Genomic DNA, 19,074 nt, shown 5'->3' on the forward strand with positions numbered 1-19,074 from the left:
AATGAATGGAATTATTCATCTATGTTTGAATGTGTAACTACCCTCGTTTTGCTTGGAGCATTTTATGAAGTAAAATGGAAACAGATGCTTTTGATTCCAAGGGATTGAGGGAGGATGCACACACTCGAGATATTCCTGGGGAATGATGTCTGAGCTGAGACTCAGTGCCTTTTAAATCGCACCCTTTCTTTTCCGTTCAACCAAAGCCATGCAACAAGATGACAAAAGATAGATAGATAATTGTTGTTATTTAGAACACACATTTTATTATTTTAAAATAAGAGGTTGCATTGCGAGGCAGTGGAGACAGAAATGAGGCTTGCTCACAAAGCAGACTTAAGGACAGGCTGCTAGGTGCACCGTTACGGACATGGATATAACTTGAGAATATTTTACAGTTTACAATTTTAGACCTGCACATAAGCAGCAAATATATGGTTGCTTGAAAACCCAGTTGTATATTACAGTGGTGATTGTAGCAAAACATATTTTTGTTTGCTGTAAAGTTTCCATTCTTTGTTAGCTCTGTTTAGAAAAGATACGTGATCCTGAAGTTCAGCCAGAAGTGGAGACCTAAGAGATAGTTTCACTTTGGACTGGGAAGGATGTTTTCTGGCAAAAACGCCACAATTTTCTTCCCTACAGCCATGCCTCCAGATCCAGCCAATGGATAAATAAGTGAAGACACAGGAAAGACCATAACCATGCTATAGCCAAGGCAACAAAATCGATAACACAGGATAACATACACCATAGCTGGCTTATAGTTAAATAAGTCTTGATTGAATCTCATGATCAAATCATCTTTTCTATTTATTTCAAACTCCAGGCCTCTTGTGTCTCAGTTCAGGAAGCATTCACCAGATCTATGTTGGTGTGTGTATCTGTGTCAGGTGCAAAGGTGGGGTGTGTGGGTTTGTTTTTAACGCCAGATTTTAAAAATTGTGACTAAAAAACTGCAGGTACTAATGCAAAGAGTGCAGACATTGCAATGAGAACTCAGTTCAGCCTTTTCAAACTTTGGGAATTTCTCCTGTGGCTAACTTTCTCAGAGACAATAGAAAGAATTGGCCTGAATCCTTTTCTTTGCAGATATGTGAGCTTTTCTGCCTGAATGGGGATGTTTGAATTGGGAATTCTAGATTGCAGCTATATCCAAATTTAAGCCCCCTGGTTCCCAATACTACCTGTCCCCGTCACCACCACCCCCCCAATTACATGGGAAGGAAGTCCCCTTGATCCCTGCGGGACCTTTTCCAATGCTAAATCTGCTAAGTTAGGAGCAATCACTCAGACAGCATCCTGTGGTTTTACCCTTCCACTGAGTGCCCAGGACTTGTTAGAGCTTCATTCTGGGTTACAGTGCCGCAGGGTTGCAGCAGAAAGCAAAGACATGCCTAAAATCCTTGGAGATTGAGATTAATTTGGCCCGTGAATGCTCCAAACTGTGGTAATCACCAGAGGCGATTCCTCGTGTGTACACGATTTTGGGGGCAGGGGCCTTGGCTGTCTTCTAGCTGAATCCCAGCAGCAAATTGCTGATTGCTTCCGCCTGCGAATGATGCATGCCACCCCCACATGGAGGAGTCTGGGCTGCAGGCCACTTTAACAGCTGTCACCAGCCCTGGCACTAAAATCGCTAATTCCTTGCCCAGGGAGCCGTTTCTGTGGCAAGCAAGTTCCTGACGCTGTCAGGATTTTCTAAGCTAGCCACAAGGACGAACCTATTTTTTTTTTGCCAGGAGTTCCTGGGGCTTTTGTGTCCTTGGCTTTGGCACCCTGGTGACCTCAAGGTGGGCACTCCCCTTCTTGGTATTCTAGTGGAGAGGGAGACCTGCACCACAACAGGAGAAACGTGGGCCCTGTTTTGGGAAAAACCCTTCTGCCAACCCTCTTTCCCTAATGCTCAACACCTTTCATTAGCTTGGGCAGTGGCCCCCTGCTAGCAGCAACTGGGGTGTGCGCCAAGGGCAGATTTGATAAAGTCCTTTGTTTTTTAATTTTCTTTTCTCCCTCATTTTGTATGTTTCCATGATTTTGGCACTGCCTTTCCCTGCCCTCCAAACTCCAGGAGGTACGTACCCCCATATCCCCTCGCTAGCTTTGCTGGGGCCAGGGGTGTGCTGCCATGCTTGTTTATTTTTCTGTTCTTTCGTTATTTTAAATTGCTGGTGATTATTACTAGTCTTATCGCTGCTATTGCCACCGTTGCTAACTGGCTGCACAGTCCATGGGGAACTGGGGGACAGGTGGGATGGTGGGTGGGACTGGGGGCGGTGGTGGGAAGGCGGAGCTTCCGTGTCATATTTGACCCACCCCTCAAAAAATTGCCCCAAAGAAGCTTCCCGACAGGGCCAGGTCTGAGCCTGGCAGTATCTCTCTCTCCAGCTTTGTCAGTACCCTGTATTGTAGGAGTCAGAATCACACTGTAGGGCTTGCCGCAGGATGCAGCAGTGAAGAGCCAGCCTTTTGTCTGCCCCAAAGAGGCAGGGAGGTAACTATGCCACTCAAGAAGAGGCAGCTCCTCGCGGCATGGACGTTGCTGTCCAGTATGCCGCCTTTGCTTGAAAATAGCAGTGCGGCCGCATCTCTCTGGGAACTGACACTGAATCCGGCCTGAGAAGGTACATAGCCACTGAGCCTGTTTTGCCATTGCCAAGAAACTCTGTGTGCGCTGCTTAAGACTGGCTGCTTCCTGCTGCAGAAGGCCCAGCAGTGCAGCCACAGCACGTGCACAGCTGCTATCATGAAACCATCCAGGCATTGGCGAGGCCTTATTACCAGCCCTGCAGCAAGCAGCTGGCAAACCACGGTTCCTTATCCCAGCAGGCATAGCTGTTCATGGTGGTGGGGTGTTCACGCATGGCTGCGCTGGTGCTACCTGCACTTGCCCCATTATATTACTGCAGCTCACATGACAAGCCCCACCTCCTGCCTCCCAACATGCCCGCAGAACTTTCTATGCCCCGCTGAAAGCTCTTCCCCTTGGTTCCCCCCCCCTTCCTCCTTATTTGAGGCTATGTGCTCATCTCCTGTCTTAAAACCCTCCCTTGGCTGTTCCCCAGCCGCATGGCTAACCTCATCCCCTCCCATTAAGCGGGAGAGGGGGAAAGCTAGTATTAAGAGAAAGCCACATTCCTTCCATGGAGAAAATATCTCAATTCATTTCTATTAAAGTTTAGAACTGCAGAAGCCCGGTTATTAACGTAGGACATTTGTCCTGAAGGGCCCTAAGAATTTGCAGGCAGCAGAAAGAAGGGGAGGCCTCCGTGTAACAAGGACTAATGGAGTATTAATTGTGCTAAGCTGATGCATGCTGGCAGCCGCATGGCATTGGAGTCCCAGTTGGTAGAGGGAAGAGGCCCAGACAGCTACGGAGGCGCTGGCGGGGACGAGCTGTTAAGATCTTGATTGGGTAACGCGTCATGGTTCTTACCAGTCCATTTATAACACTGTAAATCCTTTCCAATCCTTATCCCGCCTAACTCTGCAACAACCCTGTGGAGTAGGTCATTGCTTCCATTTTTTAGAGTAGGAAGGTGGAGGTGGAGACGGGGCCTTCGCCACCCAATGGTTCCATAGCTGATGAGTCTTTTGTGCCATCCTCTGGAGAACACCGACTCCCACCATCATAAAAGAAGGCAGAATGTTAATTTGTTTAATGTGATAGAATCACAGACTTGTAGTGTTGGAAGGGATCACTAGGGTCATCCAGTCTAACCCCCTGCAATGCAGGAATGTTTTGCTCAATGTGCTGCTCAAACCCGCTACTCTGAGATTAAGAGTCTCTTCCTCTACCAACTGAGCTATCCCAGATGTATTAGCCTAAATTGCGGTAAGCTTTTTTAGAGTTTCTTGGCAACCAGAGTAACTTAAAACAAAGAATCAGCAGAAATTATTGTGGCTTATTTCTCTAGAAGTCTCCAGACCGCTAAAATATATATCCAAAGTATATATTGTATATTCCTGGCTTCTAAATTTAATGCCATGTCATGGCGGAGGAGGAAAAGCTGCATAATGAGTGGGCAGGGTCTGTTTCCTCAGCTTCTTAAAACTGACAGCAAATTGGAAAACCTCTCAAACAACGTTGCTTCTTGAACATTTGGTAGCCGGCTTGAAAGATTTCAAAACTTTGTGGACTTGGCTTATAGAAGGTGGGACACACTCACTGAACAGCAACCATGGCTAGAAACCACTGGCTAATATCCTGGTCTCATGAGCTTATTTATACTCATCCTGAGGGAAAAATACTTTGGATAATTCTAGCTTGTTATCCCTTATTAGCAGCTTCGCTTGGGGGCTCCTTAACAGGGTGTGTTGGGTAATGACACCCCCCTCCGCTTTGTTCACATGGCTGTTGTACCTCAGATGCTGTTCTAGCATGAAAACAACTTCGTGAGTGAAATTCCAACTTGGGTTTTTGCCTCAGACCCTTAACACAGCCTGTTTGGAACTTGCACACACTAAAAAGCATCTTTTGTCTAGTGCTCCCTAGAGATGTTTCACTGTGTACTCTTCCGATAGGAAGGTAGCAACCTGCCTAATACCAGGTCAAACCATTGGTCGATGCAGCCCAGTATTGTTTACTCTAAAGGTGGGGAATCTCCAGCCCATAGGCTAATCTCGGCCCGCAAGGCCTTTCCCCACAAATCATGCCCACCTGTCAATCAGCCGACATCACTAATTAATGAGCAGCAGGGTGGAGTTCAGTTCTGGCTTGGTTGTGCAGACAGGCACTTGCAGCCAAAACAGGATTTATATCTCCTCCACCCCTCCATCAGCTGAACAGCAGAGCCTAAATCCTTCTACTTGGAACAGGTGTATGTAGTCAAGGCAAGCAGAAAGTAGTGTTTCATAAGCAAAGGCAGAGTGCTGGTGAAGTCCCCTCCACTGGCTTTCCTTGCAAAACACACCTTTCTTTCTAGTGAGTGGATCCTCCTTTCGAGGAGGGGAATAGAAGCTGCTTCCAATTGCACTTTTCAGCCTTAAGACTGTGTTAAAGCACTTGCCTCTGAAAGTCTCCCCATCTTCTTATTGTAAACCCCCAACATAGGGTTTGAAGGGGAGCCACATGAAGGCTTCCAAAGCCATGCCTGTCTGCCATGTGACATTGTGTGATGGGTGGATCAGTAGCCCGGTCCACCTGTCAAACTTGTCCCATGAGGCCAATCTCATTGGCCTCTGTTTCCTCACTCTGTTCTACTCTTGACTGGCAGCAGCTCTCCAGTGTTTTGGGTTGAGAAGGGCCTTAAGATCCCTGGCATTCCTCGTAAAAGGCGTGTGCCCCACCACCACAGAGTGAGGATCCCTGCAGTGGCTCTTTTAAGAAGGTTGGCATTGGTGGTGAAGTGGGCCGCCCCATGATGCCAGGGGGCTCCCAACAGGTGGGGTTTTCTCTGTTCCCTGGGGACTGTGGCAGGCACTATCTGGAGCAGTTGGCTTGTTTTGTCTTTTTTTTCCCTTTTCTTTCCCTTCTTGTGTTGCTGAATGAGGTCTCATTGTTGTATGTGCTGGTCTGTGGCTGTCAGGACCTCCCTAGGAGGGGTCTCTAGTGTTCTGCACCTTTTAAATCTCGTTGGCTCATCTCCACTGCCGTGGGTTTGAGAGAGCTGCCAATGCTGACAGAAAATACCCAAAGTTGTTGCCCTCTCAACCACTGAGATCTTTCCATCTTTGCCTCCCTGTCCTGTATTCCCCACCTCTCTTGGACGTGCTGTTGTTTGCAGCCTCTGACTGAGGAGGCCAAGCGAGGAGGGTCTGCAGCTGCAGCATTCTGTGGTTTTCTGGGGGCCTCTTGGTGTTCAAAATGACCCCCGCTGTATTGACTGGCGGTTGCAAGGTCTCCGACCCTGTACTTGGGATCTGAGCTGTCTGGTATGGATTCTTTTATTTTTATTTTTATTATTATGGTGACTGCTTGTGCAAAAACTTTCTCAAGACCCTGGATTTGGATCCTGGACACTTGAGTTTCAGTGTCAATTTTGGAAGGGCCACTGGAGTCTCCTGTGTTTACTGATGGGATGGTAGGTGGGGGCATCTTTCTCAATGGGTGCCAGTTCTAAGCCAATCCCCCTCCCTCTCACCTCACCCTTACTAAAAGTCACCAGAGCAGGATTCCATTGAACTTTTATTCTGAGATGGGTCATGTTTGTATTTCAGCCCCCCACCCCACCCTCTGCCTTTTGGGTGCAGCTCTGGAGGCCCAACTTAAAAGCCACGCTGGGGCAGGAAAGGGAATAGCTGATTCCTGTAGTTTCAATACTCATCCCTTTTTAATCTTGAAGCTGTTGTTAAGGTCTGCTTCTTGCCTGGAACTGTATGTATCCGGGCAGGCAAGACTCAGGGACAAGAACCCACAACTGAAAAAGACTGTGTAGCCATGGGTTGTCTGTTGGGAAGACTCTTGGTTTGTCTTTCTTTTTAAATTAGTTGGAGCTGGCTAGGAGACATCTGGGTAGCTTCAGGGCAAACAGAATCCCATGAAGCTCAGACTCTAAGCTACAAGCTTTGTCCATAAAGAGCCTAAGTAGATCCCAGCACTAGCAGGACACTGATGCCTCTTCCTTCCCCAGCATGTCGGCAGATCCATGTCTGCTCCATAGTATATGCAGTAGGGCACTTCTCTTGATGACCACCATCTCTGCCTGCCCCCTTCAGCTGATATGCTCACCATGTAGCTACTGGCTGCTGCTGCTGCTGCTGCTGCTATGGTGGTGTGCGGCTGGCTCTGGCTCTGCTTGCACTGCTGATGCCATTCACTCTCTTACACCGCCTACTTGTGCCTATAGGCGCTTAGCTCTGCCTTTGCCTTAGCTGCTCTTGTGCTCAGCACCCTTCTTTTGGCCTGGGCATGCATTGTCAAGCTTGCTTCTTCTCTGCACAGGTGGACGGGTGAAGACGTGGAAACGGCGCTGGTTCATCTTGACGGACAACTGCCTTTACTACTTTGAGTACACCACGGTGAGTGGCACAGGGTGCTCTCGTAAGTGTCCATGAACATGATCCCATGGTAGGATTGCTAATGTGCAGTTTTGAAAGATGGACTATGGTATGTAGTCTTAGGCTTGTGTAAGAGCCCAGGACATGGGTTATCTGGAGTCAACTGCATAGCTGAGCTTTTACTGATTGGTGTAGGAATGGTGTAGAGCAGGCTTCCTCAACCTCGGCCCTCCAGGTGTTTTTGAGACTACAATTCCCATCATCCCTGACCACTGGTCCTGCTAGCTAGGAATCATGGGAGTTGTAGGCCAAAAACATTTGGAGGGCTGAGGTTGAGGAAGCCTGATGTAGAGGTACTGCAGATAAGGATTCAAGGTGGCTTACACATTATAAAAGAACAACTAAAAACATAGGAAGAAAAACTTAATTATAAAAAGCAATTAGTTTTAAAACTATAAAGGTTTATTTAACTATTAGAAAGGTACAGATAATTAAGTTGACAAAAAGCATGGCACCAGCCCTTTCATTAAAAGCAAGTCAGTTGCCCAAAGCCTGTTGTAACAAGAAAGTCTTCAGCTGCTGGCAGAAGGACAGCAAGGAAGGAGCCAGTCAAACTTCTATAGGGAAGGAGTTCCAAAGTCCGAGAGCAGCCACCACAAGGTCCTCTCCCACACCCCAAAGGTGCCTGTGAGGGTGGCGGGACTGAGAGAAGGACCTCCCCCAAAGATCTCAGATCCTGGGCAGGTTTGTATGAGGGACTGCGGTCTTTCAGATAGCTAGGACCTAAACTGTATTGGGCTTTATAGATTATATAACCAGCACTCTGAATTGTGCCTAGAAACAGACTGGTAGCCAGTCAAGCTGTTGTAACAAGGGGCGCTCTATAACCAGCCCCAGTCTACAATCTGGCTGCAGCTCTTTGAGCCAGATGAAGTTTCTGGACACTTTTCAAAGGTAGCCCCATGTAGAGTGTGTTATAGTAATCCAAACGGGATGCAACTGAGGCATGTTCCACTGTGGCCAAATCAGACATCTCAAGGATATATATTGGGTGCAGCACATTCTGTTGTGGACCCATGAAAGCGAATGCCCTAATAAAACTGTTAAGTCTGTCAGATGCCATGGTTGTGTTTGCAACAGTAGGCTACTCCTTTCAAATGAGCATTAAGGATGAATCTGTCTGAGAGCATTGTTCTTCCTGTTCAATGTTGGGATGGAAGAACCTGTAATATTTTGTCAGAATGAACCAGCCTGGATGTGTCTGAATTAACAAATTGTCGTCTTGCAGGACAAGGAGCCACGAGGCATCATTCCCTTGGAGAATCTGAGTATCCGTGAGGTTGAAGATTCCAAGAAGCCTGTGAGTTAATGCCAGTGCTGCAGAGCACTTCCTAACTGGGTGGGAGCCTAGGCTGCAGATACTGTGTGCATGTGAAAAGAAAGAAAAGGATGGTACCAAGAAAAACTGAATTATGCAAATCATTAACTAAGCTTGCCCACTTTTGTAGAGTTGATTCTGATTCTGCCATGGGGGAAGAGGCAAGGACACCCAGCTGGCTACAGAAAAATCCTGCGCAGGGATAAGCCAGGCTTTTGAGACTTGACTCATCTTTTCTGCCCTAAGAGCAAAATGCTTGATGTGTTTAAGTAGATGTTGATGTTTGCAAGATGATGTTAAACCTGCACAAAGTACTATTTTCTGTGCTTTTGCAGTGCAGGATATGCACTGTCTTTTGGAGGTTTCCAAGGTGTTGAGGGACCCTGTACCATCTGAGCTGTTAGTGACTGCACTTGGATAATGCTATCAGAGCTTAAATAGCCAAGATAAGAAAAAGGCCCATTCCTGTTCACAGGTAGTTCGCTCCTTCCTCTGCTTTGTGATCATAGAGTTGGAAGAGACCACAAGGGCCATCCAGTCCAACCCCCTGCCAAGCAGGAAACACCATCAAAGCATTCTTGACATATGGCTGTCAAGCCTCTGCTTAAAGACCTCCAAAGAAGGAGACTCCACCACACTCCTTGGTAGCAAATTCCACTGTCGAACAGCTCTTACTGTCAGGAAGTTCTTCCTAATGTTTAGGTGGAATCTTCTTTCTTGAAGTTTGAATCAGTTGCTCCGTGTCCGCTTCTCAATCCAACCAAAAAGTCTCCACCCATAGTTTCCTGGTTTAGATGAAATGGGAAACTCTGGTTGATCAGCGATATTTCTGGTTTGTTTTCTCGAGGAGCAATGGGGCTGCATGTGTGTGTAAAAGGCTTATTCATTATTATGTCTGATCTTCAGACAGCTTGCCAGTGATTTTTATCAAGTGGTTCTGGTGATAGCTGCAGTGGGCCAGGAATGCTGGCTCAACCAGTGGAATTATGGGCCCTTGGTGAGAGTTGCCTTCCCAGAGCATTGCATTGCTGCCAGGAAGTCATACTAGAGAATTGGTTACTTGCTGTCAAAAATCCTGTGATTCCTGCTCTTGAAGGATGTCTGGGAAATCCCTGGAATATGCAGAAATTTTGAGCTGGTGTTGGCCACAAATCAATTCTGTTTATCCTTCTCTTCTTGCAGAACTGCTTCGAGCTGTATATCCCTGACAACAAGGACCAGGTGATCAAGGCTTGCAAGACTGAGGCAGACGGACGTGTGGTGGAAGGGAACCACACTGTGTACCGCATCTCTGCACCCACCCCAGAGGAGAAGGAAGAGTGGATGAAATGCATCAAGTGAGGAGAGGCAGGAATGATGTGAAGGGATCTGGGTGGTTTGCTTGAGCAATATGTCATTCATTCATTCGTATGTTGCTTTTCCGCACACACAAAAATGCTCAAAGTGGCTTACGACAAAGAAACAAGGGTGCATTTCAAACAAATACTACAAAACAATTTCATAATAACGAACAAACAAAAAACACATTTCAGTGCTATAAATATAACAAAGATTACTTAAAAATGTAGCATCCAGTAGCAAAAATTAACAAGGGAGCTTCAGTTTCACCTTAGCCCTAGAAATATGCCTCCCATGATGTAGCTCACAGTCCTCTCCTGCAGCAGCTTCTTATAAGGCTTACATGGGCAAAGGGTGGGGTAGCTGTAAACACCCTTCCCATGAAAAGAATTATTTCCGCTTCCTCCAGATTTGTGTTCTCCACCCTCTCCTCACTGTGCAGGAGGTGGGGGCGCAAATCTGTAGTTAGGTGGGCACCTGGAATTTTGGGGAGGAGATGTAGCAGCTGAGAATGGGGCCTCTCTATAGCTCCCTGGTTGAGATTTGCCAGTGGGTTGTGAGTTATGAGGGGGAAATAGGGCAGCCCTTAATGAAGTACAGTTCCCCGATCTTCCCGCTCCCTCTTCAAGCTAAATCATGCTTCCTTCCAGAAACAGTAGCTAAGGGGGTGGACTGATCTTATAATTATGTGCTGGGTGGCATCTCCAATCAGTTGGGGATTTCCCTTAACACATTGTGGTTTCTCTTTCTCCCCCCCCCCCAACCTCCCACATGTGTCTCTTCAGAGCTGCAATTAGCCGGGATCCATTCTACGAGATGCTTGCTGCACGCAAGAAGAAGGTCTCCTCCACCAAGAGACATTAGCCACATGGCTTTGTTGAGTAGCAGTGACATTGGCAGCTGTTGCCTCTCCGTCTCCTGGCAGAGAGGAAGAGGAGCGAGACGACACAGACCCGCCTGCTCTATATTATGACCCCGAGGGGGACTAGCTTCAGCTTTTGCTATTCTTTTCTGGTTTGGGGGCAGGAAGAGTTGCGGGGGGTAGGCTATGTTGATGGCAACCACCAGCTCTCACTGACTTATTTAATTTGCAAGAATGCCACCTCCCTGCCAGCCCCTCAGCTGGGCAGCTTGAAGCCAAACCGCGTCACTGGTAGCCCAAGTGGCAGGAAGAGAAGAATTGTTGGGGTCTTTTCTGCTACCGTGGCTGACTTGTTCCTTGCCTGTGCCGATGGTGAGGCAGATCTATTCAAGCTGCCAGCGAGAAGTGTCAGCTGTACCAGGCTTTAGGCCTAATACTCTCGGAGACCCTGAATCAGGAATGGACCACAAACTGCCAAAGGCATAGATCAGTCTGCAGCAGAGGTTGGGGGCATGGCTCTCTAGCGTTGAAGCAGAGAGATCCCTGTGGCCCTCTGCATCGCCATGTTGCTCCCTGTTCTTTGGTCAGGTAAGCCCAACGGCTTCTTTCCCCCAAAGCAGTTGAGCTGTATGCTCTTTTACGTTTAATTTCCGGGGTTCTCTGTTGCAAGGAGTTTTATTAACCACGCTGAGTAATAAGCAACCCAGAATGTCAGTCCCAACAGCTGGCATGATGAATAGCAAGGCTGCCACCTCCAGGATTTCCCCTGCCCTCGTTCTAGAGGGCGCTGACTTAGGCTGCCTCGTATGTGAAGCAGGAATGAGGCCAGCAGAGGGCTCACTCAAGCAACCTTGCCAAGATCAGAAGGCGGTGCTCTTGTGAGCTAGCGGCATGCATGTGGTTGTGGGTGGGCAGGTGGCGTAACCCTCATGGATGCTTTACAAGGAGGCTTTTCACCCCTTTGCCAGTGGCTGCTGGGAACCATCTCACCCAGCAACTGGGCACAAAAATTTATCCCTGCAGCCAGAGCTTCCTCAGTTTGTTTGTTTGTTTGTTTAACATTGCAATCGGGAGCAGACAGAGCTGAAGAAAAAAAAGACCTGCACCATTCCCTGCTACCCTGAAGAAAGAAGTTGAAACAGGATGGCTCTGGATTCTTTGACATAGGATATCTTCTTACAGTTGCACTTTTCAGTAGAGGGAGTGGATGAATTGGGATGAAGGCTGTCCTGGACCAGTGGGGGCACTTCTTGGCTCAGAAGCACAAACAGATGATTGGTTGCTGGGGAACCATTGGAAGCCCAGGATGGGTGGGGTTTGAGATGATGGCTTATGCCTGGAGCACTGAACTGGGGTTGGCCATAAGAAGACTGTTTCTCCCGACTGTTGATTTCATTATGCGCCTTGGAAAAGCTCCAGTTTCCCCCAGCTCAGTATTAATCTATTTATCGGAGATGTACATACTCTCTGTGTAGATTTTTCTCCTTTTAGATTATTTTGTATTTGTTTTTAAATAAGAGGATTGTTTTCTGTGAAACATAGCAGAATTCTAAAAAATTGCTGTGGCACAAGGGGGAGGCGGGAAGCAAGGGGGTTGCAAGAGGAAGGTGGAAGTTACTCCTGGTCAAAGAGTTTGGTTACAGTTTTTTTTGTGTTGAATCCTTTTCTACCCCCATTGTTGGGTTTTTGTTGCCACAACCTTGTGATCTAGCACAGAGCAACTGCAGCAAATAAATGTTGATCTCACATTTGGCTCTATGCCCTTCTTTGGCTGCCTCTGTCTCTACATTTATGTGGTTTTCCTATTTGAGGTTAGTAGTATTGCATCAAGCAATTCAGGGGCCTTGCCAGTTGGGGCTGGTAACTTGGGCCAGTCTCTTTAGGGCTGTAAGATTGGGGACATTTCTGTAGCCGTACTGAGGAAGGGTTTCATTGTGGCTTCCCTCCCCAGCTTTAATTTTTCTTTATCTGCCGGGGGAAGCTGCTGGTAAGATTGGTTTAAGTTAAGGGACCAGAATGTAAAGCATTCATCTGGCTTCCCAGCATTGACATTGGTTACTGATAGCTTGCATTAGGAAATGAGGTTCCAGTGGGTTGTATTCAAGCTCGCACTAAGCTGAACAGTCAGGGCAAGGAATTCTCTTTGCTCAACAGAATGTTCTTTCCCTAAACATGTTCTGGAAGATCCCCCAACCCTCTGGAGCAGAGCTGGGGATTGTGTGTTTGGGGGTGGGGGTGGGAAGATGGGAGTGGAAGTCCCATTGTGCTAGCAGAAATCCTTGCACAGGTGCAATTATTTAACTGAATACTGCCCAGGGTGTTGTTTTTTGAGAGGGGCTTAGAGAAGACCCTGGTGGATTTGGGGTAAGACAGCAGGCTACAGTGGGGCCCCTAGTCTGTGGATGATTTGGGTTTGCATCTCCACAGTACAGTAGTTAACAACTTGCAGGTTCCCCAGCTTGTGTAATCTTTGGGGAACAGCAAGAGCAACCCACTTGTAGGTAAAATGTAAGCATGCCTACCCTGAACCCACCTTGTCACAAACCAGCATAATGTTAAGAAAGTGTTATGTCTATGCCTTTGCAAAATGCAGTTTTTGTTTAATCAGATCCTGGATTTTTAAAGCTGTCTCAGGGAATGTGCGTAGATGGGGTTTACATGCCAGTTGACCTCTATCTATTATAAAGCCTTTAAAATCTTAGTAGCACTGTATACTTACAGAATAACAGGATTACCTCCACAAGTAGGCAACAATTGCTTTGTCTAAATAACAACAACAACAATCTTTATTACGGTCCATAGACCCATCAATTCGTTACCAAGCGATACACAGCTGGGACACCCCGCCCTCACCACTCAGACATCTTACTCAAATTCGGAATAGGAAACATTAGTTCTTGTGACCACCGATAAAAACTTTGCCACTGCTAGTGTTCTGGCATTTGACCGGTCTTCCAATAGGAACCTGATATAGAAATCCTCTGATTTTCCTGGGAGCAAGGCTAGCAGGGGTGAAATCACTTCAGCCCTAGCTTGCTCAAACTTCCCACAGTGCAGCACAATGTGTTCTATAGAATCTACATCATGGGTGCACGAGCACAGTCTTTCCTGGTAGGGTACTCCTCTCATCCTGCCCTCCAGCACTGCAGAGTCTAAATAACATCCAGCAAAACTTGGGTGTTCACCTCCAGTGTGTCTCAGATTCTACAAAAGTGAATTAATCGTGAGTCAGAGAATTGCATTCAAAATACACATTAGCAGAACAGAGGTGGTGTATCAGATGCAGACTTTCTTGACCAGCACAGCTATTCCTGATAATGGAGAAAGTGGGGTTGAACTTTGGCTAATTTCCTGCGTGGGTTCTTAGTAAGAACTTCAAAATTCTGTTCGGGTCCACTATATTTCTTTTAAAGATCCCGCTCTTGCTAAAATTTGTTCAACTTTTCAAACTCATGCAGCCTGAGCAGCAACCAGCAGGTGGCAGCAAGGTATCACATTTGGGTTTGTAGGGGGGGAAAGAATGCTTATCTCCAGAAATTACCTTACCTTAACACTCTAGTTCTAGCAAAATAAAAAAATTCCTTCAGTAGCACCTTAAAGACCAACTAAGTTTATATTTTGGTATGAGCTTTCGTGTGCATGCACACTTCTTCAGATACACTAGCATGAAGAAGTGTGCATGCACACGAAAGCTCATACCAAAATATAAACTTAGTTGGTCTTTAAGGTGCTACTGAAGGAATTTTTTTATTTTGCTTCGACTCAGACCAACACGGCTACCTACCTCTGACTCTAGTTCTAGGGGCTGTTTTTCTTAAGGAATGGTTTTCAGTGCCCACAAATTGTAAATAAGAATCAATGTGCTACCAGGTGGTAGTGGGTAACCTGGTTTGATTATGTTAGCAATGCTCATGCTTCTCATGATCTTCCACCTCTTTCTATCTGATATCCATAGCAAGGGTTCACTTTGCCTAATATTTGGTCCCTGCCTGGGCTCTATGGGCAGGAAAGAGGATTCTCCTCATTTCCTTTTATGGCAGTGGTAGCAGTAAGTGGAGGAAGGGCTCTTTCTAGATGCTCTCAGTACCACATCAGGACTGAAAGAGCAGTGGTGCTTGGGCCTTCCGGCACTGTAGTATCGGGGGGGGGGGGACCTTCCAATGCTGCCATTTCAGCTTTTAGGGGAGTAAGGAGGAAGGGTGGATGCTTTGGGGTCAGGGGAAGGTGCAGATCAAAGGAAACCAGGAACCCTCTGTCCCTGATAATTTATTTTAGCCAGAGAAGACTTTAAGGGTGCCTTAAAAACTTGTCCCCTCCTTTTGCAGTGCCCTCTTAAGAACACTGGAAGTTTGCTTCCAAGCTAAACCATGCTTTAGGCCGACACCCATGCCATCACTGTTTCTTCTGAAAATACTGTAGAATGAGTCCCTACTTGTTCTCAACTACCATTTCCACTTCCACTCTTATCTAGTCCTCTTTCAGGGCTCCTGATTAGCATCCTTCTCCAGCTTGTGACATCACCCACCACCACCACCAAACCTATTTAGTTTGTGTAACAGTGTGACCTGTGCACTCTCTTTACACAAGGTTCTTTCTCTGTCCACCTGGTCCTGTGCATAGTTTTCTCAGTGCCTCTTATTCTTCCATCATGGATTATTTCAGCAGCAGGAGCCACAGTCTCCCTGGAGGGTTTCAAACCAGCTTCCTGTGGTTTTTGCTCTCTGTTGCAGTCTGCACAGAAAAATGTGTCTGGGAGGATCTGAACCTCTGGGGTGAATATGTAGTTATTGCGCCCAGGGGTCCCAGGTAGGTGACCTGGAAAAGAAATTGCAGTTAAAGAGTGAAAAGTGGCCAGCACGAAGATATCCAAGCAACAATGATTGCATTTTTCAGTAGTGGTGCCTAATGGCAGAATACTTTATGCCACTTAACAACTGCTTAGCAGTTATGTGCCTCTTAATGCTATATTATTTTTAGGAAGCTGTTATTTTTCATTACCGCTCGGCTCCCTCATTTGAGCTAGTTTGAGCTAGCTTGAAAACAAGAAAAATATTTGCTGCCTTTTATTGCACCAGGTTTTGCCCTAAATTGTCCTGATATCTAAGAGTTGGTAGGCCTGAAAATGTCTTAGATTAGAAATTACATTGCAATTTGAAAGTACTTCACATGTATTTCCAGCCTACCTGGAGATGATGGTTGTTGAACCTAGGAACATCTGCATGCAAAACTGATGCTCTACTAGTGAACTACAGTTCCCCAATCTACATCACTCCCAGTGCCAGGTTCTCCATAATTTTTGAAATTTATATATGTGGGGTTTGTTAAGCACCTCTCTAAGCCAATCCCCCAGGAAGCTGACTCGACCTCAAAGAACAAAGGCAGAATCATTATTAACCTGATGAAAGGTGAGATATTAGAGTCAGACATGGAAAGGGGTGGAGTTCCTCCTCCAGCTGTGTGTTACTTAGCACAGCGTTTCTCAACCACTGTTCCGTGGCACACTAGTGTGCCGTGAGACGCTGGCTGGTGTGCCGCAACGTGCGGCGATGAGAAGGGCGATTTTGCAGCTGCAAACTCCACCTCCCTGGGCGTCCTATTTCTTCGCCCCTTCTAGTTTCCACAGACCAATCAGCTTTCATTATTTCCATTTTCCCCATGCCTCACGTGACAGGATCATCCCAGAATCCTTTAGCCAAGATGGCAGCCCCCAGCAGCTAATAGTGCCGCACGTGTGTCTCTTTTTTGGAAAATCGAGCGGACTTCAAGTAGCTACTTTTAAAATATTCAATATCCATCATTCAAAAGGTAGTTTGTTGCTAATTCACGGAGGCATGAAGACCAAATCGTCCTCTCACAAGTCCGAGAACACGCACAGGGTAAGATACGGGACGGCGGGGTCGGGTGGGGTGGATCAGAAACCCGGATCTTTTAAGAACTCGGCAGCGCTGACCCGCCGGAAAGCAATATTTGGCAAGTGTTTCTTACAGTCATAATTATAATATAGGGCGGCACAGCGTTAATTTTTTTAACTTTTTAAATGGTGGTGTGCCTCGTGATTTTTTTCACGGAACAAGTGTGCCGTGGCCCAAAAAAGGTTGAGAAACACTGACTTAGCAGAATTGAGAGGGGGAGATTGCCAGAGAAAGGGGTGTGATGTCACCGCAGAGATTTGAGGAACAGGGTTTTCTGGGAAGGAGGAGCAGGAAGTGGGTGGAGCTCTGAAGTGGGCTGGCTGGAAAAGGCTGCACCAAGAAGTATGACCGGCTGCTGATAAGAGGAGCAACGAGAGATAGTCTTGGGATGTGATGTTCTGCACCACTGAAGGCTTCAGCTGTAAACATGTATAAAATAAACCATACTGTATTTCTTAGACTATTGTGCCTCATTACAAAGGAACACAAACCCAGAAATCTCTTGCTACTGCTTGACAGGGATTAGGGTGACCTGTAACAATATAATTCCTGAATGTGATGCATTTTCAGTGCCCAATGCACCCCAATTTTGCTTTGTGTGAAATAGTATCAGTGGAGCAAGGGGTTTTACTTCCATAAATAGGCCTTTCAATCTCTCTGATAGTTTGTCCACTTCCACTTTAAAAATTCCTGCTTCCTGCAAAGGGAAGTGCACAGCTAACGTGCTCTGCTTCTAAACTCAAGGTTATGAATTTCTAGAAGGTTTAATAGTATGAACTAATGTGACTTGCAGCAAAATCTTGAACTATGGTATGCTCCTATTGAATGTTCCAGCCATACCTTCTTTCAGGACACTCCCTTGCAAGCTCAGGGGGATGGGACTGGTTGGGGAGGCTCAATGGGAAATAGTATTGAAAGTGGGGCTCCCCTCCTCCCAAGCAGTTGCCTCATTCTGTCTAATAATAGAACCAGCCATGGATCTGGAGAAGTAGAGCTGGGAGTGTCCAGAGAGACATATTGAGCAGCACTGCCCTAATGCCAAGAGCTGATTTCCATTCCTACCACTTGCACCATCTCCACCATCATGCCCTAAGCAGGCCCTTCCCAACACTGCCTGCAAATTTAGCACTTTTGCAGGGGGGGGGGGAATCTTGCAAATGCAAGCAGGAACCATCTCATGGGGCAGCCTTACGTTTAGAGAATGCCTCCACTGTGGATAGCAGTGCAAAGTGAACGTGTTGCCCCAATTTCTTGCCTCACACAATTTGACATAAAACAGCCGAAGAGAGATGTTCCTTCTCCAGATACCTTGACTAAGTCCTCCATCTGCCCTTTCTGCTCATCCAAGACAGAGCAGCAGCAATATGCTCCTCTGTCCCTACTCTTCACATCACAAAAAGTAACCAGTGGTTGGTTGACACAAAAAAGGGAGAAAGCAGAAAGACCAGGATGACCCACACACTTCTAAACCATGAGGAAGCTTAATGAAAAAGTGATAAATGCCTGGTTTATAATGTATACGGGCTACACCTGTAAGATGAACAGTACAGCCCCTGAAAGACCAGGTGCGCAGCCTGGGAGTCATTTTGGACTCACAGCTGTCCATGGAGGCGCAGGTCAATTCTGTGTCCAGGGCAGCTGTCTATCAGCTCCATCTGGTACGCAAGCTGAGACCCTACCTGCCCGCAGACTGTCTTGCCAGAGTGGTTCATGCTCTTGTTATCTCCCGCTTGGACTACTGCAATGCGCTCTACGTGGGGCTACCTTTGAAGGTGACCTGGAAACTACAACTAATCCAGAATGCGGCAGCTAGACTGGTGACTGGGAGCGCCCGCCGTGACCACATAACACCAGGATACCTGAAGGAGCGTCTCCACCCCCATCGTTCTGCCCAGACACTGAGGTCCAGTGCTGAGGGCCTTCTGGCGGTTCCCTCACTGCGAGAAGCAAAGCTACAGGGAGCCAGGCAGAGGGCCTTCTCGGTAGTGGCACCCGCCCTGTGGAACACCCTCCCATCAGAGGTCAGAGAGATAAACAACTACCTGACATTTAGAAAATACCTAAAGGCAGCCTTGTTTAGGGAAGTTTTTAATCTGTGATATTTGATGTATTTTAATGTTTGTTGGAAGCCGCCCAGAGTGGCAGGGGAAGCCCAGCCAGGTGGGCGGGGTATAAATAATTTATTATTATTATTATTATTATTATTATTATTATTATTATTACTACTATTATTATTATTACAGTGGTACCTCTGGATAAGAACTTAATTCGTTCCGGAGGTCCGTTCTTAACCTGAAACTGTTCTCGTTCTCTCTCTCTCTCGAATATTTTATTTGTTGAATATTAGAACAACATATAATCAAATACAAGCAAACAAATACAGTTTCCCCCTACCCCCCCCCCAAAAAAACAGCCCCTACTACGTCCAGGTATTTACTGAAACTGTTCTTAACCTAAAGCACCACTTTAGCTAATAGGGCAGGAGGGCTTCGGCCCTCCACATGTTTTGGACTACAATTCCCATCTTCCCAGACCACTGGTCCTGTTAGCTAGGGATCATGGGAGTTGTAGGCCAAAACATCTGGAGGGCCGCAGTTTGGGGGTGCCTGTAATAGGGCCTCCTGCTGCCCCCGCACCGCCGGAAC

General features: G+C 46.8%; 1 protein-coding gene across 4 annotated transcripts in view; it reads left to right on the forward strand.

Moving 5' to 3' along the window:
• The window catches only part of CYTH1 (cytohesin 1), a 58,409-nt gene extending 46,146 nt beyond the window's left edge, over positions 1 to 12,263 (forward strand). For all 4 annotated transcript variants that reach the window (XM_088661500.1, XM_088661499.1, XM_035104206.3 and 1 more), the window contains exons 10-13: positions 6,884 to 6,960; positions 8,228 to 8,299; positions 9,500 to 9,654; positions 10,441 to 12,263. In XM_088661500.1, the coding sequence (XP_088517626.1) occupies positions 6,884 to 6,960; positions 8,228 to 8,299; positions 9,500 to 9,654; positions 10,441 to 10,519 (383 nt within the window). In that variant the 3' untranslated portion in view covers positions 10,520 to 12,263. The remainder of the gene's footprint in view (positions 1 to 6,883; positions 6,961 to 8,227; positions 8,300 to 9,499; positions 9,655 to 10,440) is intronic.
• The last annotated feature ends 6,811 nt before the right edge of the window (positions 12,264 to 19,074 follow it).

The sequence above is a fragment of the Zootoca vivipara genome, chromosome 2 (assembly GCF_965207765.1).
Source record: "Zootoca vivipara chromosome 2, rZooViv2.hap1.1, whole genome shotgun sequence".
NCBI lineage: Eukaryota > Metazoa > Chordata > Lepidosauria > Squamata > Lacertidae > Zootoca > Zootoca vivipara.